Source organism: Hemiscyllium ocellatum, chromosome 15 (assembly GCF_020745735.1).
Source record: "Hemiscyllium ocellatum isolate sHemOce1 chromosome 15, sHemOce1.pat.X.cur, whole genome shotgun sequence".
Taxonomy (NCBI): Eukaryota; Metazoa; Chordata; class Chondrichthyes; order Orectolobiformes; family Hemiscylliidae; genus Hemiscyllium; species Hemiscyllium ocellatum.
Genome location: NC_083415.1, coordinates 43,226,452 through 43,250,786, shown reverse-complemented (window position 1 = coordinate 43,250,786; position 24,335 = coordinate 43,226,452). Strand labels below are relative to the sequence as shown.

General features: G+C 40.1%; 1 protein-coding gene across 1 annotated transcript in view; it reads left to right on the top strand.

Annotated features, from left to right (window-relative positions):
* ptprt (protein tyrosine phosphatase receptor type T) overlaps positions 1–24,335 on the top strand; it is a 1,408,195-nt gene that overhangs the window by 1,106,256 nt on the left and 277,604 nt on the right. The window contains exon 15 of the mRNA XM_060836083.1: positions 13,159–13,294. Within this exon, the coding sequence (XP_060692066.1) occupies positions 13,159–13,294 (136 nt within the window). The remainder of the gene's footprint in view (positions 1–13,158; positions 13,295–24,335) is intronic.

The window sequence follows — 24,335 nt, the reverse complement described above, 5'->3', positions numbered from 1 at the left end:
TGGTCTACAGAGCAGTGTGATGCTAACAGCGTGGGTTCAATTCTCAGCACCAGTTTGTGGTCTCCTTCTCAACCTCTTTCCTCGTCTGATGGTCGCCAGGTTAAATCAACACCAGTCACTTCTCTCTAATGAGAGAGCAGCCCCTACAGTCTGATAAGACTATGGTGACACAACAACTTCATCCCTCTCCTCTGCCATTTTCATGTCCAGGGCTCTGCACCTGCTGCTATGAATGGTCATTGTTATTGATCCTTATCCACAAACACTTGAATCCTATGACCAGATGTTGCCTTGTTTTTTTGTCAGTTGCACTCAAGAGTAAAATATGCTGTAGCCATAGCAATATGAAGGGCCATGACTTCTCTCTGACTGAACGCATGCTGACCACTTGCTCCACTAACTGAGCTCACAACTGTGTGCCAACAAATGAGTGCCCATCTCCCTGAACCGAGGGGCCGTGACTTCCTCCACTATGTTGCCTCCTCCTTCTACTTGGCCTCTTTCAGGTCCAGGTTGTATCTTGTGCCGTTCCACAAACATTGCAGTCTAGTTCTTGACAGCAAGCTCATCAACAGGCTTAATTAGACCGTGCTCTAAATTGGGAAGGTGCAAAATCCCATTTTGCCACTCACTATTTCCACTACTTGCCCCCTAACTCCCTGTAAAATCACTGACCATCAGACTGAGATTGACAAACCAGTATGAGGGCTAATGTTGATTAAAAAACATCATATTGGAAGGGCCCTAAAGTATATGTAGAGATTTCAAAAATAATGGATCCTTTGATGTTTGAGTTTCTGTAAGTTAGTGTAACAGGTTACGTTTGTTCTCTGAAAGTTTGGGACTCGTGCAATTGGTACATTCCTTCACTGAGGGAATCTACCATTGCCTTTGTTATTTCTCTTCACACATTCATTTCCCAACAGGTCAGCATTTTGTCCTACCTTGCTTTTGTAATCACTGGGCAGATCTTTGAAGTAAAGAATAATTGGGAGAGATCTCAAATAGGCTGCCAACCTGCTGTCATCCATTTTCCACTATTGCACAAAGTCAAGATACACATCACAGAGTTTATATTGGTCATGTTGTAACTCATAACTTACTACAGATAGTAAATGCCAGCATTTCTTCCATTATCTTTCAAAAGAAAGCCAGTATTGTCTGAATTGACAACTTATCCATTTGATTCATAAGAAATTAAGTAGTCCATTATAGTAACACCCAGATCTTTGTAAATGTTCCCATCTATTTTGCATGAAGAACTAGTACTGTACATGACTATTAAGTAGACACATTATCCTTTTTCATTAGTGAACTATAAACTTGTGAATGATGTGCTAACAAAACAGATAGCTAACTGTGGCAAATGTATCTGGCTAGGGTGAACTTTGGACAGGATATTGCACTTATGATTCCCTTGCTTGACACATTATAGTTTACTTTAGTGGCTTTTACATGAAAAGTAAATGCCTGTTGTTTGACAATTACAATAAAAATAGTAGGAGCACAGTGTTCCAGTGTTTCTGATGAAGTGATGAGCAGCCTATATACTGCTGTGAACAGCTGCTGCTTATACTGTTGGTGGCATACTGAAGCAGTGAATAATCTACTATGCGTAACAAGAAATCTAGTGTGATTAACTTTCTTGATTTCCTTTCAGTCCCTTAGTATGCAACAACGATTTTATGTTCGTGTGTGCAGTCTGTGAATCTTTTCAGGCTGCTCATTCTTCTGATAACTTGCAGGTTGTGATTTTTGCTGAGATTTTACTTAGCTAGTCAACATCATAAGAGATTCAGCAAAGCTAATATGGGCCATCACATTGTCAGCTGTTATAGTGTTTAAATTATTGGATATGCATTATTTCTGGTGTGCAGGGCTATAAAGCTTTGCAGGGATTTTCCAGTTAATTCTATCCACATGGCTAAAATTCAAACAGCTGATCTTGGATTTTTCAGCTGCTGCTTTGTGCTGGGTTATAACATTGTCATATTGAAGATATCACTGTCATGAGTAAAGCAATGTCTTAATGTCAAATATATAGACAAACTGGATTGATTTTAATAGATTTTAACTGGTTTAGTGGGGCAGTAGCATCCTCAAAATGAGACAAGTTACCACATTGCACTGTTATACACTGACAATATGGCTTTTGTCATTTTGCAAGCAGTTATTTGCTAATACTCAAAGACTGGCTGATTTCAAGGAATCCACTCCCTTTGAATATGCATTTTGACATTCTTGGCCCTAATTGGCATTTTAAGTTGTAACCATGTGATATTTGCACCAAGCACATTTCAGATAGTTCCATGGTATTGGAGGATGCTGGAGTAGTTTATGATGATGTTATGGAATTACACATTCCTGAGTTTAAATACCATGGCATGGGCAGAGTTAAAACATACAAGAAGAAATTACATTAAAACTTGGAAGACACACACCAGACCAAGAATACTGCATGGGCATGAACATATGAATAAAATAGAATCATCCTTAGCCAATGCAACTGTTCGGCAGAACCTGGTACATTTATGGTCATCATACACCACATGAACATTATTGTTGTTGAATGGGTAGGGGAGTTAAAGTGTACAACCACAGGATGGTGGGGTTGGTTAGTTCTGGTGTCCTAGAGATGTTCTCTGAAGTGATTCGCAAGTTGGCATCCTGTCTCCCCAATATCCCTGGGACACCTGCACTAAACGACCCCACCACCCTGTAGCTGAACACTTTAACTCCCATCCCACCTGACCTTGGCCTCCTCCATTGTCAAACACTAACCACCTGATGCCTGGAGGAAGAATGCCTCATCTTCCGCCTTAGAACCCTCCAACCACAAGGGATCAATGTGGATTTCACCAGTTTCCCCATTTCCCTCCCCCCCGCCTTCCACCTTATTCCAGTCCAACCTTGCAACTTGGCACCACCCTCTTGAACTGCTCATCTTCCTTCCCACCTATCTGTTCCACCCTTCTCTCCAACCTATCATCATTACCCCCATCTTCATCTACCTATCACATTCCCAACTGCCTTCCTCCAGCCCCACATCCCTCCCATTTATCTCTCAGCCCCCTTGGCCCACAAACCTCACTCCTGATGAAGGCCTTATGCCTGAAAAGTCAATTCTCCTGCTCCTCGGATGCTGCTTGACTGGCTGTGCATTTCAACTCAACCAATCTATAAAGAAGCCAAGGTCATCGTGTGGCATTAAACCTCGTGTTGAGAAAACAGGGAATAGCATGAAAAAGGCTTAAAGTGGGGTTTCCATTATTCCTGTGCAGCTAATAGGAACAAGATTGCTCCCCCAAGTCCCCCAAGATAAGCTGGGATCCTGCAACTTGCAGCTACTCCCTGTTCCCCAGTCTTGATGGCAGCAGAAACAACCTGCAAATTTCACTCCAGCAAATTGCATGAAAGCATCTCAGCTCATTGGTGCAATGTAAGTTAAGCCAGAAATTCAAAATCACAGCCATCTCTTCACCATGGGTATAGACATCACGTTGTTGCAGTCTGTCAGTTGGTTGTCCGATATTCAAAGTCAACTTCACTATTTATTTAACCAGTTCACTACCTCCCTGATAAATCAGTGACTGGCTTCCTTTGTTAACAGCACTTCATTGCTGCACTTAGACAATTGTTTCTTAGAGACTTCAGGACAGAAAGGGATCTGGGAAATGAGTCCTAACTATCTTCATGAATTCATTCAGGATGCTATGCATTTTGCTTGTCCATATCCTGTATTAATTGAACAGTGTTTTTTTTGTATTAGCTGAAGTGCAAGTCCTTGGACATGACTATGTCATGAGAAGCATACAATAAAAGCAAGGGATGCTGCAACTGGTAGATTAATATGTTTACCAAGGACCAGTATAAAGAAAAAAAAGGAGACAGAAGGTATACAAGAGATAAGAAATGCTGTGAGAGGGGAAACAGGTATGTGATGCCAAGAGTACATCGAGAACAGAGAAGCTAAACTGAGACACAAGTCACAGCTAGCTCAATCCATAAGGTGACTCACTAATCCATTCTCCTTTTAAGGTAATACATGGCACAACGATAAAGACTGGGCCAATTTTGTCCATCAGGATGGTTGGAGATTTTCATAAAGGATTAAGTGAAATTAACCCGTGAATCTGAACAGTCCTCATCCTTTTTAAATTAAACAAAAATCAGGACTCTAAATCAGAAATTAATTTTGAACCCAAGCAGAGCACTTACATGATTTTTTTAACCATTGAACATTTTAAATGTCATTTGCTTAATTACACCCCTTTTGAAGATTAGATTCTCTACAATGTGGAAACAGGCTCTTCGGCCCAACAAGTCACACCAACCTTCTGAAGAGTAACCCATTCGCACTCATTTCCCTCTGACTAATGTACCTAATACAATGGGCAGCTTAGCACAGCCAATCAACCTGACAATCAATCTTTGGACTATGGGGGGAAACGCACACAGACACGGAGAGAATGTGCAAACTCCACACAGACTGTCACCTGAGGCTGGAATCAAACCTGGGTCCCTGACGCTGTGAGGTAGCAGCGCTAACCACTGAGCCACTGTGCTGCCCTAAGGTGTCTAACTGATGCCACAAAATCTAGAACCAAGCAACATCTACATATTTAACTGCTTTATTTAGAGGATGGTGAATATGTGGAACAGGCTAGCCAAGGAGGGAATGGTAACAAATTAGAGACAAAATTCCATTGTCAAATACCTATTGTTGGCTTTCCAAATGCTGTATGGGCTTCAAATGGTGCCCACAGCATATGCAGCTATATCTGGATACCATTTTGTAAGGGAGTTTACACAGATATAGAAAGTGTGCATTATAAGTATGTAGCATAAGTAGGTCATGTTTTTCATGACATTAATTATACCAGGCTTGACCGAAATTCTGTAATTAAAGTCCTACCTTTATCATTGCACAATATTGAGCAGCAGGAGGACCTTCAACTGTATTTAGTTCGTTGCTCACTAAGTTCTACTCCTGTTACTGAATTTGTATGTGTGTTTAGCAATTGTACTTCTATTTAAAGAGACTGAGGTCTAAAAGGAGAGGTGTGTCATATATTGAACTCAATTCAAGGGTTTTGTTTGGGTCTGATCTTAACTTCCTTCTGTTACTGATTGCTGCTGTGTTCTCTTGGCACAAAACAAAAAAAAGTGACTAAAACAATCTTTGTGATTAAAATAGATGAACAAGTTTATACTCATTGCTTGCCTCTTGCTTGGCGCTCCTATGATGTTCCGTGCAACAATTTTCCTATATTTATTGACCCTGAATAAATACAAGCTGTTGTCAGTCCCAAATTTTAAAGGACTGTTCCTGGGCCAAAGAAACCTTTGTTTTACAATCAGCCATCTTCTTTAGTGCAACGTAAGTGCAGAATTAAGATACAAAGTTTTACCTTTCAAGTCGAGGATTTGAGGTCAAGCATGATTCCAGGTCCTGAATATACCTGAGAGGACAACAGGATGTCCACTTCAATCTCACTGGAGGCAGCTTGTGACAAAGCTGTTTCTGTGAGGATACCATGTCCATCCTTAATACTGGCAGAGGCCTAAACACTGCCACCAGGAAACCTGTGCCTACTTGAGGACAGCTGAAGAAGCCCCTCTGAACTAATCCTTGGGACCATGAGAACTGCCGTTTCTTTAATGAAGAAGGTACTTGTTTACCAGCTGCCTCCTATTCATTGACTTGGGTGGATGGGGTGCAATCCACCACAGACAGTCTGGTAAACTGACCATTATTGGGTCATCTCAATCCTGTGGCAAAGAAGCCAGTCCCACCCTCAGTAAAATGGCATGATGTCGGTACAGCATCAGGGAACTGATCTGATCGATTGGGCTGCCCTAGCTTTTTTACTGCCTACACCCTCCACCATGACCCTACCTCATGGCCATGAGTAAAGTTCCTCCTTAGGAGACAGTATTTCTTCAGTAATATATGTTTAAAATTGAAAAGCAAAAGGATTGTGGATGCTAGAGACCTGAAACAAAAGCAGAAATTGCTGGAAAATTGCATCACTTCTGGCAGTATGTGTAAGGAGAAAGCAGTCTAATGACTTCATCAGAACTAATAGGAGCTCAAAAAAGTGGTAGTTATGGTGAAAATGGGTTGGTTCGGGGGAGGGAGGTGAGCAGATAGCTGGAGATGGAGCCTTGAGAGATAGGGAGATATGAAAGCGATAGGCAGATAAGGGCAGTATTGATAGTAGGCTGGGACAGAAAAGAAGCTGAAAAATGATAAAAGGGCTAAGAGTAGGTGAGAATGGGTAGGCTGTGTTGAGAGCAACCCACATGACAGGATCAGTGCTTGGGGATGGTTAAAAAATATTGAAGAATGGAATCCGGCTCTAAAATTATTGAACTCAATGTTGAGTCCTGGAGGCTACAGGGTCCCCAAGCAAAAGATGAGTTGCTGTATTCAAGCTTGCACTAAGGTTCACAGGAACAGTGCAGCAGGCCTGCAACTGAAACACTGACTTGGGATCATGGTGGTGTGTTGATGCTGCAGGCAACTGCAAGCTTGGGTCACTTTCACAGACAGAATGTAGGTGTTTTGCAAAGCTCCCGAGTGTGGAAGAGACCACATTGTGAGCAGCGAATACAGTAGACCGGAGTGAGAGAAGTGCAGTTAAATTGCTGCTTCACCTGGCAGGTATGTCTTAGGTTTTAGATAGTGAGGAGGGAAAAAGTATATGGGCAGAAGTTACACCCTCTACAATTGCAGGGGTAAGTGCTGCGGGGGTATGGGAAAATGTTGGGAATGGAGGAAGAGTGGACCAGGGTGTCCTGGAGGGAACAGTCCCCTATGGAATGCTGACAAGGGAGAAGAGGGGAATATGCATCCCACACCCCTGTAGCACTTACCCCGTCAATTGTAGAAGGTGCAACTTCTGCCCCTTTACTTTCTCCTGTTGGAGGGGATAGAAATGGTGGTTTACAATTCTTTGAATAGAGAGGCTTTGAGGAGGAATTTGAAGAGCAGGGGGTCCCTATCATCTTTCTGGGAGAAAAGGGTAGATGTGAGGGCAGAGGTGTGGCTACATAATTTCCCTGTCAACATAATGGCGGGAAATTCTCAGTTGAGGAGAGGGCTGAACATTTCTGTGGCACCCCTATGGAGGGTGGCATCATCAGAACAGATACGATGGAGGTGGAGAAGTTGGGAGACTGGGATGGAGTCCTTACAGGAAGCCAGGGTGTAAGGATGTGTCATCAAGGTAGCTGTGGGAATTGTGGGGTTGTAGTTGGTATTGGTGGCCACAGAAGTGGAAACAGAGATGAGAAGGAAGGGAAGGAAGGTGCCAGAGATTTACCTGGTGAAGATGAGGTTAGGGTAGAAACTGGAAGTAAAATTTAGAAATTTTTCCAGTTCCAAACAAGAGAGAAAATCAGCACCAATAATACCATCGAGGTACCATTTCTGTGTGGGGCCCAAGTAGGATTGAAGCAAGGAATGTTCCATATACCCCACAAAGAGGTGGGCATTATAAGGACTAATGCAGGTACTCATGGGCATACTTTGATTTAAAATTGACTCAGTTATTATTTTTTCAGTTTAGAGTTGTTAACAAAACATAGCATTACATGTATTCAGCATTATGAGTTTCAGTTTAATTCTGTTTACCCTGGCCTTCCTGTTATATAGCCTTGCTGTTCCCAAGACCTTTTCCTCCCAGTACCTGCTCCAATATCTAATGTTGTGCTGGCCTTCCTCATTGCTCAGTCTTTTTCACCCTAGTCCCTCACTCTATTCTTAACGTTAAAGTTTGTATACTCCTGCGTTCCTCGCTTCCATTCTGAACTGGGCTCCAATTCATGACAAAAAGTTGGTTAATGCACGTAGGTCATTTTGCATGGACCAGCTTCTATCACTAGATGAAACTTGCTCTATTAAGATATTGCTGAAAAAGCGGAGCAGGTCAGGCAGCATCCAGGGAACAGGAGATTCGACGTTTCGGGCATAAGCCCTTCTTCAGGAAAGGCTTATGCCCGAAACGTTGAATCTCCTGTTCCCTGGATGCTGCCTGACCTGCTCCGCTTTTTTAGCAACACATTTTCAGCTCTGATCTCCGGCATCTGCAGACCTCACTTTCTCCTCTCTTAAGATATTGTCAGGTGAATATAATTTTGTCATAGTTATGATACATGCATCACTGTTTATCTCTTCTTTATTTTTAAGTTCATTTAATTTTGAAGGCATTTAAGGATGTGTACCATTTCAACTTAATGTTTTACAGTACCTTTCTGCTAAGAATGGTCCTGAAGTACATAATTTGTTTTTACATTCAGTGATTTAATTTATTATACAAATTCCTTCAGATAGGAATATGTGCATTTATGATATTTCAGCTGTACATTGTTTTCTTCAAGCAAGAAATGTTTGAAAGAACTTAATTCCAGTTTTATCATTGATTTCTAAGAGCAACTAAGTGTTGCTTAAAGTTGTTTACAATCACACTTTTCAGGAAAGCTGCCATAACTTTAAGTGTGGACTTAGTATGTATCACCAGGTTCTCATCTTACATGTAATGGGCATCAAGAAGAGACGTCCAGAAAATCCAAGAATTTTGATCTGCATACTTTCACCTTTGTTAGAAAATCCTCAAAAATGTTGTAAGCAGCAGAGCCTTTGGCTAAGCATAAAAAGATCAGTTAAGGAATAGGTCTCGGGACTATCAGGTTGACCACACAGCTCCAACTCTTTGGGTACCAATTGATCATCAAAGTGTCCATTATGGTGAGCAGGAAGAAGGCACACAATCTAAACTGTGCCATGTATTATTTTTGGTGAAGTGAAGAGAGAAGTGACTTGGGTGAAACAGGTGGATGGAACCACCTGAAAAAGACAAGTCTAACATTTGAGCCTCACTTCAAAAGAAGCTTCTAGAAGCATGGCGAGTGAGGGTAGGGTAGGTATCCACCACGGGAGGGAAGCCTGGTGCCCTCGATTTCTTTGTGGATCTTAGATGCTGCCTAGTCTGCCATGAACTGCAAGGAAACTATTTTAAAACAAATTGACTTGCCTATTATTCTGAATCTTGCTCTTTCAAGTCTAGTCCTCCAGGCAAGGCCCTTGCTGTTACCAAAATGGGCTTGAATTATGTCATTATTTATTGCATTTTAGATTTCAGTGAAACCTTCTCCTGCCCAGTGTGAGAGTCTGACCTGCTGGCCAGTACAGACCTATTAAAATGGTACATTGTGTGAGGCCAGTGACATTTAAGTGAGCAGATCTCTGCAAACATTTTCACATTCAACAATTATGTCGTCTAGCCAGAACCAATAGTGAAGGATTAAGTCAGTAAACACTCCAGTCTGTTCCCTTTGAACTTAATCGATCAGCTCAAAGGGGTCTGACTGGTGGAAATGGCAGGGATGAGAGCAGTGGAAGGAAGCTAATGGAATGGCTGAATAACTGCAGAATTAATATCATACAGAGCCAAAAGCAAGGAGAAGAGTCAATGTCAGATGTTGACTCAGAGGATTTAGAATTGAAAGTGGGTTGGCAGATATCAGTAATCAGGAGCACAGGAGTGTCAATGTAATTTCCTTTTATAAGCTCTTTGTGAACAACATTTCTCCCCGGGGAGCATGCTCATAAAAATTACCTCATCTTTATCAAAAGCTGATTTGATAAATGAGTATTTTATGCCCTACACTTTTACTAGAATATCTGAAAGTGCTTCACACTATGAAGTGCAGTGTTTGTTGTTGGGTGAAGATCTTTTGCATTTTATTGGTCAATTATTAGCAACTGAATGATTAAGTTATTTAATTGAAACACACCCTTCAATGGTGTTAAAATGATGTTTCACATCTAAATGGCAAAATGTGGGCAAGGAAAGCTGAGCCTTGCTGAGGGTTAGAGTATTTTTATGTTTATGAATGGCATATCTACAGAGGAACCTCGATTACCTGAACGACACAGGTGGGGAGTACTTTGTTCAGATAATCGAATGTTCAGATAATTAAATGCCAGATAACACAGTTTAGCCAAGCATCAGGACCTTGCAATCTTGTTCGGATAATCGACGTTTGGATCAATCCTCTGACATTGGAAAAAAAGTGGAAAATCAATAGAAAAGATTTTGTTTTGTATATATCCTCCTTTCTTGCTCTGTCCTCCTAGACATGTTGAATCAGGCTGTGGCATAATTTCATAGGATCAAATAGTCTTCCTTGTGTGTCTGATCAGTGACTCACAGTAATATGTGAATCACACATAAATGCCATCACGGTACCTTAAAGAGATGTGTATGCATTTATATATAGACACATGTTACAGGAGGGCTTCCTAAGTATGGATCAACAGCAAAAATCTCAGCTGAATTTTCCTCTTTCATTGACTAGGTCCCTAAATCGTCCACTGCCATGTTGGGTGAGAATTTACTGCTGTGGAAGCAGTAATTGAACTCAGGATGCTTCTGATCTGTTGAGATCAATTCCACAGCTTGTTATGCACCTTACCCATCAAACTGTCAGTCAAAATTTTCAAATTTGAAACATCTATTTCTTCAAAAAGAAAATTTCTTTGTACACTGAGTTTTTTTAATGTACATGTGTGCACGTATCTTATCGATATCTGTGTAAATATTTTAAGTCTGAGTTTGTGTATAATTTGTATAGATATACATGAATGCAAATATTTATATCAATATTGGCAGGTGTTAATATTTGTTTCAAGTTGAATATAGTCATTTGATATAATGGCATGAATGATTCATATAGATATATTGTGAATGTTATGTGGACATATCTGGATGCAAATATATATATGATACATTTGGTCTATGTTTTCTACAGATACTTCCTAGCGGGTTTTGAGAAGATTTGTAGCTAAGGTTGGGGTTCTGGATATACGTTTGCTCGCTGATTTAGAAGGTTCATTTCCAGGCATTTCATCACCATACTAGGTAGCATTTTCAATGGGCCTCAGGTAAAGCATTGCTGATAATTTCTGCTTTCTATTTATATGTTTGGGTTTCTTTGGGTTGGTGATGTCATTTCCTGTTCTTTTTTCTCAGGGGTTGGTAGATGGGGTCTAACTCAATGTGTTTGTTGGATAGAAACCCAAACATGGAAAGCAGGAATTTTCAGCAGTGCTTTGCCCGGAGGCCCACTAAAGATGTTATCTAGTATGGTGACGAAACAACTGGAAATGAACCTTCCAGCTCAGCGAGCAAACTACATCTAAATACTTCTCTCTGAATACAAAATAAGGCCAGAGATCTTCATTTTTCAAATGGTGTGAAATTGTTGTGTTCACTATAAAGGGTGAACCATATTTCTTGGATGTTCCTCAATGCATAGAGAAATTCTGCAAGATAACACTTTTAAAAACATATTTCCAGTGCATTGTTTACCATTTCCAGAGCAAGGGAAATTTTACAAACAGTATGAAAAGTAAACTTGTTTATCTGAAAAGAGATTTTTTAAACAGATTCATGCATCACAAACCAGAGTAGCTGTTTCTAAACCATAGTATCAACAGGAACATTCTGCCATCATTTGGTTTCATTTTGTTGCGTTTACAACCATCAGAGCTGTTTGATGGTAGCACTGATTTTCCCAATCTGAATCAGTTGTTTAAAATTGAGACCTGATTATATTATCGTTTACATAATCATTCTGAGCTGTTGACAACTGCCATATGTGTGAGTAGCATCTGGGTTTTCTAACCTGAAGTAAAGTTTTGTGCATCTTTCTAGCCAAGATTTGCCTCAAGGCTCAAGTAGGCCATTTTTTTTTTCAATCTCAAGCTCTTGCTGCAGACAACAGGGAAAACTTTCATGCTTGCTCTCAACTGGTATGAATTTTGCTGGTGCCTTTCAAGGTCAAAAAGAGTCGAACTGCAGTGACAGTTTGAGAAGTCTCAATAACTCCTGCCCATCTTGACAAGGTGCACACGTGGGCACAAACTCTATCCATAGCTTTCCTCAAAAAAGTTTAAAGTGAGAGTCTAAGAGCATGTGCTCACTGAAGAACATCCAACCCAACTTGGCTTCCTGGATGGAAATTCTGATTTATTCCTTCTCCCAACTCAGAAATTTGAGATTCTACAAGGTTACATGGACATTAAAGTATCCAACAACCAGCAAAGAAAAACTTGTTCCTTTCTCCCTCAAGAAGATAATTTGCTGTAATATTCTAGCCATTCCAAATTTGATTTAAAATAATTGTAATGCCCTCCTTACATAACAAACATGTACTTCAGCAGTTTACTGATTTTCTGGAGCAATAGATTATCACGATTCCATGCAGTTCATCTTTGTTTGATCTCATCCTTGTTAGCAGTGTTATAGTCCAGTGATAATTGTACAGACTGTATCAATCTTACACACTGAATAATAAAATTCCTATTTATATCCATGGAAATATTTAGATCACACTAGCGATTCCTCTTCATGTACAATTCATTTTGCTTTTCATGTCAATTTATTCTTTTTGTCAAAGTTCATTTAATTTTAAAAGATCTCCCAATTTCTTTCCTTCCATAGCTGTTGAAATTATTTAAAAATTTCCCATTCAGCAATTGTTTTTGTTAGTTTATACATGAGGCAAATTTTAAAAAGCAGTCAGAGGACATAGGATGGCTTCAGTATTTAGCAGCATCCTATTGACCTAAAGCAACCTGCCATGTTACAAAAAAAGATCCACTAGTGAGTGGCCACCTCCCCTTTCCAAGGGGAAGATTATGGTTGAAAGCATAACTCGGGAAATGAAGGTTGATAAACCATGGTATTGTATCCACTAAAATTAATGAAAAGAATTGGAGGGGCTGAATACTGACAATTTCCTATGAGCCACTCATTACGAGGGCTATTCCGAGTGGAAGTATCAAATTATGGGACCACTCCCTCATGATTATTAACTCATGCCAACCAACCAGCAGTAACAGGTTGAGACCAAGGGAGCAAAATAATTTTAACAAATAGTTCCAGCTCGATTTGAGACCTTCTCATCTTGTGTCACTGTAACATGTCAGAACATCAAAAACCAACAAGTTAATACTGAAGCAAAATATTTGTAGGAAATATTTGTAAACAGTGCTTTTGCAAAAAAGGATGTAACTTTGATGTTCTAAGTGATGAAAGCAGATTCACTTTCAAGTTCTTATTAATTCTGTGATTTCTTGCATTTCAGGTGCCTCAACGCAGAACTCCAATACAGTGGAGCCAGAAAAACAAGTAGATAACACAGTGAAAATGGCTGGAGTTATTGCAGGAATCTTAATGTTCATCATCATCATGCTGGGAGTGATGCTGATAGTTAAAAAACGGTAGGTTCTATGAGAAAATATTTTCAGTTCAACATTTGCAGCAGAAGTTTATGACAAGGAAATAGACAGTACATGGATTTTATTTTGTAGAACATTGGAAGGAAATTAGGCATGGAGGAACCTTTACCATAGCTTGGTGAATTGACTTGAATTTGAACAAATGTGTTTTAGATATTTATCTGGATAGCCTAGTCACGCATGCATGATTGCAAGTAGTTGCAATCTTGTACAATTTATCCTGTCACTTCCAAGATGGATTTTGCTATAAATGCAATCTAATGATTTGACTCTTATTGGTTCCACTTAACTGACCAAATTTGGTGTCTGATCAAATTGACTTCATTTTCTTCGCAGTTGAGAATAGAAAGCCAATGAAGACAAAAAAAAACTGATGTCATGAAGTAAATAGATAAAAATTAAATTTGAAAATAAACATTTCTGAGCTACATCTTAAGCCAGTATATAAAAAATAACAGTTTATTTGTGTTTCCAAGAATTAGGCTAGTTTCCAAACTTTAGTAAAAGCAAAATAGTTCGCACATTTGGAAGGAAGAATCCACTTTATGTTTGAAATTCCGGTTTAATTAAGTTTCAAGGGATTTGATAAGGTTAAGCCCACCACACCCTTTAAAATTTGTCTCAAATTTTGTTCAGTTATTTCTTTTCCTTTATTCTCAAAAATTGAGCATTAATTCCCTTGACATGACAGCAAGCAAATGCACTGATTGATCGTGAATTGAGCAGGGCGTTGGGTCTAATGCATGGATTCACTCAGTTGATTCAAACAGTATGATGACATATTGAAGCTCTAAATCCCTGATTTGGAGGAAGAACGAGAACTTGACCAGGATTCGTGGTTTTGATGGTTTTTCTAGTGATTTCTGTTCATATGTGTCTCGAGTGCTGACCTGGTCAGAATAATCTGGTTTGGCTAAGATATCCCTCAATATCAATTTAAGAAATAGCACAAACACTCACTGTCAGAATTTATGCACAAACAATAAACACTCGGTCAATGCATTGGATAGCAGCTGATGCCTATAGAACCCATACATAGTGGCCTTAAAGTTGACTTAAATCACACCAACTGCTGTAAAATAAGATTACTGAACAGGATGGGGCACACATATTCTGTGTAGAATTGTTTTATTGCCATATTGGTAAAAAAGCAGGAAAAATGCAGTTAGAGCTGCCTCTTGCCCCCTCTCTGAATTGTCACCATCCCTCTGCTTGCCCCATTGGCTGTGCCTCCTACCACCTCCCAGCTAAATAGAACTGACCTGAAGGCCACTGCTGGTGACATAGCAGGCAGAAATCTGATTGGTCGACAAAAGTTAAACAAAGGATGGCCAGTCGACGTGATATATTTGGATTTCCAGAAAGGGTTTGACAAGGAGGCACTCAGAAGGCTGTTAAAAAAGATAACAACATCATGGTGATGGAGCAAGGTATTGGCATGCATAGGGGGTTGGCTGACTGGCAGAAGGCAGAGAGTGGGGCTAAGTGGGTCTATTTCAGGATTGCAGTTGATGACTAGTGGAGTTCCACAGGGGTCAGTGTTGATACCACACAATTCATGTAATATTAACAATCTGGATGGTGGAACTGAAGATGTTGTTGCCAAGTTTGCACAGGACACAAAGATAGGTGGAGGGATAGTCAATGTTGAGAAAGCAGGGAGGTTGCAGAAGAGTGGACAATGAAGTGGCAGATAGAATACAATTTGGGAAAGTGTCACTTTCCTCGGAAGAATCGTATCCGAGACTATTTCTAAATGGGGAATAGCTTCAGAAATCTGAAGCACAAAGGGACTTGGGAGTCCTAGATCAGGATTTACTTAAGGTTAACATGCAGGCTCAGTTGGCAGTTAGGGAGGTGAATGCAATGTTAGCATCATGACAAGATGGTTGGAATACAAGAGCAGGATATATTACTATGATTGTATAGGGCTCTGGTCAGACCATATTTGGAATAATAAGAGCAGTTTTGGGCCCCATATCTAGTGAAGGATGTGCTGGCATTGGAGGGGGGTTCAGAGAAAGTTCACAAGAACGATCTCACAAATGAAGGACTTGCCATATGAGGAGTTCAGCAGGATATTCATGGGAGTGGGGAAGGGAGAATCTGAAGGAAACCTACAGAGTACTGAGAGGCCTGGATAGAGTGGACTTGGAGAAGATGTTTCCACCAATAAGAGAGTCTAGGACCAAACAGCACCCCCTCAAAGTAAAAGGACGATCCTTTCATGCTGAAATGAGGATGATTTGTTCAGCCACAGAGCTGTTAATGTGTGAAACTCATTGCCACAGAAGGCTGTGGAAGCCAAGTCATTGTATGTCTTTAAACCAGAGATAGATATGTTTTTGTTTAGTAAGGGGATCAAAGGTTACAGGAAAAAGGCAGGAGAACAAATTTATCCATTCATATAGTTTTATTGTTGAAACAGACTCTTCGGTCCAACTCCTCCATGTCGACCAGATGTCTTAAATTAATCTAGTTCCATTTGCCAGTACTTGGCCTATATCCCTCTAAGCCCTTCCTATTCATATACCAATCCAGATACCTTTTAAATGTTGTAATTTTACCAGCTTCCACCACTTCCTCTAACAACTCATTCCATACACGCAACACCCTCTGTGTGAAAAAGTTGCCTCTTAGGTCCCTTTTAACTCTTTTCCCTCTCACTTTAAACCTATGCCATCTAGTTTTGGATACCCCCACTCTGAAGAAACGACCTTTGCTATTCATCCTATTCATGCCCCTCATGATTTTATAAACCTCTATAAGGTCACCCCTCAGCCTCCCACACTCCAGGGAAAACAGCCCTAGCCTATTCAGGCTGTCCCCGTAGTTCAACCTCTCCAACTTGAGAAATATATCAGCCATATTTGAATGTCAGAGCAGACTCAATGGACCAAATGGCCTAATTCTGCTCCTCTATACCTTATGGTTTCAGGTGCCTGGGAAATCCCAGCCTGCACTCATAGCTTGGTAGGTTAATTTACAGGAAGTGTGAAGGCCCAGAGCAGATATGTCTCAGGCCTACCAATTCTGGTTCAAGGATTGCTCATAAAATTTAAGTCGGTATCTTCACAACAAGATGGATGTGAATTAGGAGAGAAACCAAGATAACAAGTGGGGATTAAGTAGGAATTTGCATATAGTATTTGGAATTTTACATGTACGTGACTATCTTTATTCAGGAAATGGCTTGGTGTAAAAATGTTTCATTACATGTTCATGCATAACTACTTCACATTCGATTCACAATGCAGTTTCCGTTCATATTCAGCATTGGGTGTATGCTTGTTGGGTGTTAGCAGAGTGGGAGGGGGGAGGGGAAAGTGAGATGTAAATATTGTGAAGTGGACTAACCCGCAGCAGGATCTGAACCTTGGCCCAGGGGTGTGTGGGGTACTGATGCTGAAAGGGAGTGTTCAATTCCAATCTAGGAGCGTCTACAGGTTTCAGATTTCAGGATGGGAAGGCCAATTCTAGGGTATGGGATTCTATTTCTAGTTGACATTTGGTGTGGGGTATTTAACAATCAGACACCTCGGGAGATGAGATAAGAGGCACTGTGTCAGAGGTTGGAGATCTTGGGAAATAGATTTGGTAAGTTTGGGGTACATTGGAGGCTGTTTGGGAAATTTGCATTTCTATGAAGTTTGAGGGAGGACAGTGATCTTGGAGGGGATTTAGGAAGGGGTGAAGGTTAAAAAAAACAGCAGGTCAGGCAGCGTCCAAGGAGCAGGAAAATCGACATTTCTGGCAAAAGCCTTTCATCAGATTCCTGATGAAGGGCTTTTGCCAGAAACGTTGATTTTCCTGCTCCTTGGATGCTGCCTGACCTGCTATGCTTTTCCAGCACCACTCTAATCTAGACTCAGGTTTCCAGCATCTGCAGTCCTCGTTTTTACCTAGGAAGGGGTGGAGTCAATTGTTCAATCATGCAGAATTGTCAATACAGGAAAACCATTCAGCAGCTAACTGGAAAGACACTGACATCCTAGGTCCAGCCATTCTCACACGCCATGAACCTCAAGCTTTTACAAATCCCAAAATATCCATCTAGCCAGTGTCAGACCTGAAATTAGGGATAAAAATGAGGCCACTAGCCCCTTTATTCCCATTAACTGGCAACACAATGAAGTGGATTTATTATCTGTCTCCAGAATTAGAGAAATTAGAGAAATATATTACAGATTAAAAACTATAGACCAGTAGGAAATATAAAAATACAAATCGAAAACAAATTAAATAATTTAGAGATGCAGGACCAGTCATGGTGTGGGAACTGGTGAACCTCATTGTGACCACATCTGTAACAAGTGTTCGTTGCTTCAGGAACCGTGGTTCAGCTAGAGTCTGAGCTTTGAACATTACATATCAAGGAAAGGAATGCTGCCTGGATATTGTATTTCAGAAGGCAGTCACACCCTATGGGTTAAGTACTTCTTATTTGGCCAGTGGTTAGGCACAAAAGGGTGTGACTACAAGTGAGGCAGGTTCTAAATTTAACATTGAAGGAGGCTCAGCTCTTGACCTTGTCCAATAGGTATGGGGTACTTATGGAGGAGGGAAAGGACTATAGGGAGGATGGACAAACTGACCACCGCATCGTGGCACAGGAGGCCATTCAGGCAGATAATGGTAGTGGTAGGGGATTCTCTAATTAGGGGGGCATCCTTTGCAAGCGGAATCTAGAGTCTGGCATGGTGTGTTACCTGTCTGGTGCCAAGGTAAAGGACATTTCAAGGTACTTGAAAGGATATTGGAGTGGGAGGGAGAAGAGCCAGTCGTTGCAATTCATGTTAGGATCCACAACATTGACAAAAGTAGGCAAGAGGTCCTGTTTGGGAAATATGAGGAATGAGGAACAAAGTTAACAAACAGGACCTCAAGGGTTATAATCTTTGGATTATTATCTGAGCCATGTTCAAATTGGTATAGCAATAAATAAATTAAGGAAGTAGACACATGGTGACAAGGGTGATGCAAGAAAAAAATGTTTTGATTTCATTGGGCGTGGCATTGGGACAGGAGGGAACTGTACTGTTGGGACAGGCTCCACTTGAACCGATTTGGGACCGAGCAGAAAGGCTAAATGGGCCAGTCTTAAGGACTTTAAATTGGTAAATGGCAGGGAGAGCTTGAAGGAAGTCAGTACAGATCCAGTAACATGATAGAGAATAAAGAAACAGCCAGGAATCATACTTCATTTATGCCTGAGAATGATAAAACTATATTCATGTGTATTGATCAAAACAAAAGAGAGCAATAATAAAAAGGTAAATAAAGCATCAGTGCTGAGTATGAGTTCTAATGAGAGTTCTATCTACAAATGCACAGAGCATAAGGAATGAATTAATGGGTGCACAAATGCAAATTGTAGAATATGATAAAGCAGCCATTACTGAGAACAGGCTGCAGGATGGTTGGGATTGGGATCGAAATGACCAGGATATAAGCTTTACAGGACAGATAACATGGCAGAGGAGATAGCCTTAATGATTAGAAACAAAATTATAATGAGGGGAAAATATTTAGTGGAGGCCATATTGGTGGAACTGAGGGACAGTAAAAGATGTAAAACTATAATAGATATTGTGTATAAACCCCCTCATGGCAGCTCTAAAGTACTAGATTCTTTAAGTGAAGAAATTAGGCAAATGTGTAACAAATCCAATATAGTATCAATGTAGGATTTTAACTTTAACATAAATTGAGAACGGCAACCAAGCACCTGTCACAAAGGTAGTGAATTTCTGGAGTGTGGGTTGGGATAATTTCTTAGAGCAATACGTCCTGGCTGCAAGAAGGGGACAAACAATATTGGGTTTAGTAAGGTGTAACAAGCCAGATTTAATTAGTAACTTAATTATGCATAAACATTTATCAAATAGTGATCTTAACATGATCGAGTTCAATGGAGCACTTGAAAGCAAGAAAAAGCAAAAGTTTTAGATTCAGGTAAGGCTGATTTTAACAAGATGAGACAGAGACTGTACACAGTAAAATGGGAAAATCTGCGAATGGGGAAAACAAATGAAGAACAGTGGAGGATGTTTAAAGAAACATTTAACTCAAAACAAAACCAATTTATATCCCTAAGAGGCAAAAGTTCCAGTTCACAGAAAAAGAAACAGTCATGGACAACTAAAGAGATAAGGGATAGTATGAAACTAAAAGGGCTCACAAAAATACAATGCAGATCCTGCATGAATGGGAAAATATAAACACCAGCAAAGGACCAAAGGCAGCTTATAAGAGCTACTAAAAGGGATTATGAAAGAAATCTTGCCAGGGACATCAGAATCAGTAAGAAGAAATGTTATGGTTACATTAGGGGAAAGTTGGTGGTCAGAAGCAATGTTGTCCCACTGAAGACTGAATTGTCAATGAATATGGGGAAATGGCAGAAATGTTGAATAATCACTTTGCCTCAGTATTTGCAGTAGAAAAGGAGAATAGCACGCCAGATGTCCTGAAGAAATTATTAGTGGATTGGGAACAGGGACGCAATAAAATTAATGTAGGTTAAACATCATTAATAAGGAAATTAAGGGAATTAACGAGTGACGAATATGATAAAGGACCTAATGGTTTCCCTTTGAGAGTGTTAAAGAAAGAAGGCGAGCACATTGTAAATGCCCTAACTATAATCTTTCAGAGTTTCTAGATAAATTAGTTGTCCCTCTGGATTGGAAAATTCCACGTACTACTCTGCTTTTTAAGAAAGGCAAATGAGGAAATCCAAGAAATTTCAGCCTACCATTTGTGGTGTGGGTGTTTGTTGGAGTTTATAATCAAGGATAGGGTAACTGAACATCTTGCAAATTATCAGTTAATCAAGAGAGCCAGCATTGAAATTTTTGAAGAAGTAGACATGAGAATGTTTATGGATGCTCTTTATACTGACCTCCAGAATTGATGAAGTCCCAGATAAGAATCTGTTAACTTAGATAGAAGCCCATGGAATTGAGGGCAAGTTAATAACATGGCTGGGACTTGCTTGAATGGCAGGTGGCATAAAGTAGGGAGAATGGGTAAGCATTCAAATTGGCAGGAAGTCACCAGTGGTGTCCCACAAGGATCTGTGTTAGGGCTTCAAGTACTCACATTACTGATTGATGACTTGGATAATGGCACGGAAAATCATATATCCAAATTTACTGGGGCTTCAGGTGCATAGATCTTTAAAATTTCACACACAGGTACAGAAAATAATCAAGACAGCTCATGGAATATTGACCTATACAGAAATGAGTACAAGGATGCAGAAGTTGTGCTGCAGTTTTACAAAACTCTGGTTAAACCCAACTTGGAATCCTGTGAGCGGATCTGGGCACTGCACCTTAGGGAGGATATATCGGCCTTGGAGGAAGTACTATGTAGGTTTACAAGAATGATATCTAGATGTCAGGGGTTAGGTTATGAGGAGAGACTATACAAATTAGGCCTGTCCTCTGTTGCGTTCAGAAGGTTAAGGGGTGATCTAATTGAAATCTTCAAAATATTAGGAGGAAAAGACAGAGTAGATAAAGATAAGTTATTTCCATTGGTTGCGAATTTTAGAACAATGGGACACAGTCTGCAGTTTTGGGCCAGACTGTTCAGAAGAGATGTGAGGAAGTACTTTTAAACAGAAAGGGTGGTAGAAATTTAGAAACTCGCTTCCACAAATAGTGAATGCTGGATTAGTTCTTAGTTTTAAATCTGAGATAGATAAACATTTGTGAACTAAAGGTATCAGAGGGTACGGGCAAAAGACAGCTATATGGTGTTCAGCGACAAATCAGCTGTGATATCTTTGAATGGTAGAAAAGGATCACGTGGCTTAATGGCCTACACCTTTTTCAACATTGCTATTAATGGACACCAGCATGTATGTAAATACTGGACTTATCCTCATCCCAGGGAGTATGATTTCAAGACTGCTGTATGGATAGTATTCCAACAAATGGATATTTTGATTCATAATTATCATTCTGTTGTTTGGGTCAAAGTAGGATTTCATTGAATACTAAGCCAAGCTCAATTTAATAGCCTTAATTTGCTTACAAACACAGACATACATTTCCTTTTGTGGTGAAATATAACATTGAATTGTAGCAAAACAATTTTTGATGGAATTAGCAGTCATGCAGACACAGTGTGAGCACTGAAGACAGTAGACATTGTTCTATAGCAGGTGGTGAAGAAGGCAAATGGTACGCTGGCCTTCTTAGTGAGAGAATTTCAGTACACGAGTAGGAATGTCTAGCTGAAACTGTATATGTCCTTGGTGAGACTGCAGTTGGAATATTGTGAGCAATTTTGGCTCCCTTATCTGAGGAAGGATGTTCTGGCTATGAAGAGAGCACAATCGAGATTCATCAGCTTGATTAATAGGATGGCAGGACTGACATATGAAGAGACACCTGATTGAATCAGACTATGTTCACGGGAGTTTAGATAAATGAGAGGGGAATCTCATAGAAAACTATAAAATTATAACATGACTAAACAGGGCAAATGCAGGAAGGTCACAGTCTGCAGCTAGGGTAGGCCTTGAGGTCTGAGATGAAGAAAACTTTCTTCACCCAGTTAGCGGTATGCCTTTGGAATGCTCTGCCATCGAAATTGGTTGAGGCCAAAACATTGAATGTTTTCAAGAATGAGTTAGATATATTTCTCACGGATAAAGGGTTCAAAGTTTATGAGAAAAGATGGGAACAGAATGCTGGGTTGGATGATCAATTGTGATCATCTTGAATGGTGGAGTAGACTCAAAGGGTTGAATGATGTGTTCATGCTCCAATTTTCTTTGTTTTAGTTTAATTTTCATTCAAAAGATTCATCTAAATCATAAAAACACAGAGTCTCAGCCCTAAATGGACTACCCCAAATCCTTAGACTGTGCCCACTTGTTCTGGACTCCTCAGTCATCGGGAACATCTTTTCTACGATTACTTTGTCTAATCCTGTTCAGATTTTATAGGTTTCTATGAGATCTCCCCTCATTCTTCACAACACCAGTGAGTGTAATCCTAACCACTCCATTTTCTTTTCATACGTCAATCTTGTCATCCCAGGAATCAGCTTGGTACATCAAATATAGAACAGTAGTACAGATGTAAACCTTTTTTGCTCTCCCTCCAGAGCCAGAACTTCTTTTCTCAACTAGGGAGATCAAAAGTGCACACAGTGCCCCAGACATGATCTCACCAAGGCCCAATACAATGTCAGCAAGGCATCCCTGCTCCTAAACTCCATTCCTCTCACTATAAAGGCCTGCATGCCATTTACCGTCTGCACTGCTTGCTAGACCAGAAAGCTTACTTTCAGTGACTGGTGTACAAAGACAACCAAGTCTTAGTGCAAACTTCCTTACCGCCCTTTCCCAATCATTGCAATTTGCATTATCCGTCTTTCTGTTTTTGCAAACAAAGTGCAAAACCTCACATTTGTCCATATTACACTATTAGTCCATTTGTCTGTTTAGATCGAACACAATATTGAATGAAATAACATTTTCCTGACCAACATTTTTCTCTCAACTAATAACATTACAATCAGTCTTAACAGTGATTTTCTTCCGAAGGGATGTTTAATTTTCAAATTACTGGCTGTATTTAGAACTGTGGCCACATTTAGAATATTGTGTACTATTCTGGTCACCATATTTTGAGAAGGATGTGGAAGCATTGGAAAAGGTTCAAAGGAGATTTACCAGGATGTTGCCTGGTCCGGAGGGAAGGTCTTCTGAGGAAAGGCTGAGAGATTTGGGTCTGTTCTAATTGGAGAGAGGAAGGCTAAGAGGGGATTTGATAGAGACATACAAGATGATCAGAAGATTAGATAGGGTAGACGGTGAAAGTCTTTTCCCTAGGATGATGATATCAGCTTGTACGAGGGGGCATAACTACAAATTGAGGGGTGATAAATTTAAGACAGATGTCAGAGGCAGGTTCATTACTCGGAGTGGTAAGGACGTGGAATACCCTATCTGTCAATGTAGTTAACTCTGCCACATTAGGGAGATTTAAACAAAACTTGGATAAGCGCATGAATAATGATGGGATAGTGTAGGGGGATAAGCTGAGAATAGTACACAGGTCCACGCCTCATTGAGGGCCGAAGAGCCTGTTCTTCGCTGTATTGTTCTATGTTCTATCTGTGAGGGCCAGTCTTTAAGCGAGTGTCCCCAGTTTATTACAGTTCCAAACAGGATACCTTGAGCTAGTAAGTTTTTGGCTGAGAAGGGTGAGCTGGTTCCCTTTGATTATTGGCCTGCCCCCTTGGTTGGTTGTTACAAGGTAAATTTTGAAAGGATTTCTTCCTTTGTGGATACTTTTCTCCCAGACACAAATGAACTTGCATGTAAAAGGAGTCAATTTAACTAAGCTTACATGAATTAACAAAAAGAATGAGTTTATTAGTTACTAAACAAGAGAAGAAATAGTGATACATAGACTCAGAGAATAGAAATAAGAGATAAACTTGAGAAAGATGAAAAGTGAAAAAGATATATTGATCAATCTGTGAATTGTTTGTGTGGCGCTGAAGATTGAACATTATCGCTGTTAAACGTGGATGTGGCCAATACATTGGCATTGGTTGTTAAACAGTAGGTTTTGAGATTTTTGGCTTTGCAAGTTGATTGAAATTCTATTGTCCTGATTCCATTTTATAGTGGCTGGCTGAGAATCATTTTCCCTTTATTTTAACCTACAGTGCAAGCATGATTTAAATGGCTGTTCTCAGGACTGTGACCCTCACAGCACTCTAGTCCACACATGAGGATATCAGACCATTAGCACACACAGGTCAGGCTGAAGCTCACCTTTGACCCATGCTCTTGTATATTCTTGAAAGTGGAAAAGTGCAAATATGTGTCTCTGCAAGTCTGCTGTCATTTCTGATCATCATGTTCATTGTCTGAATACTCACAGGCTCAGATTACATTTTCTCCATTTGCATCTTCTTGGACACCTCATCAGGTGTGACATTCCATTTAAATAATATTCAGCTCTTCTGTCCTTCCTGCCAGCCTCAC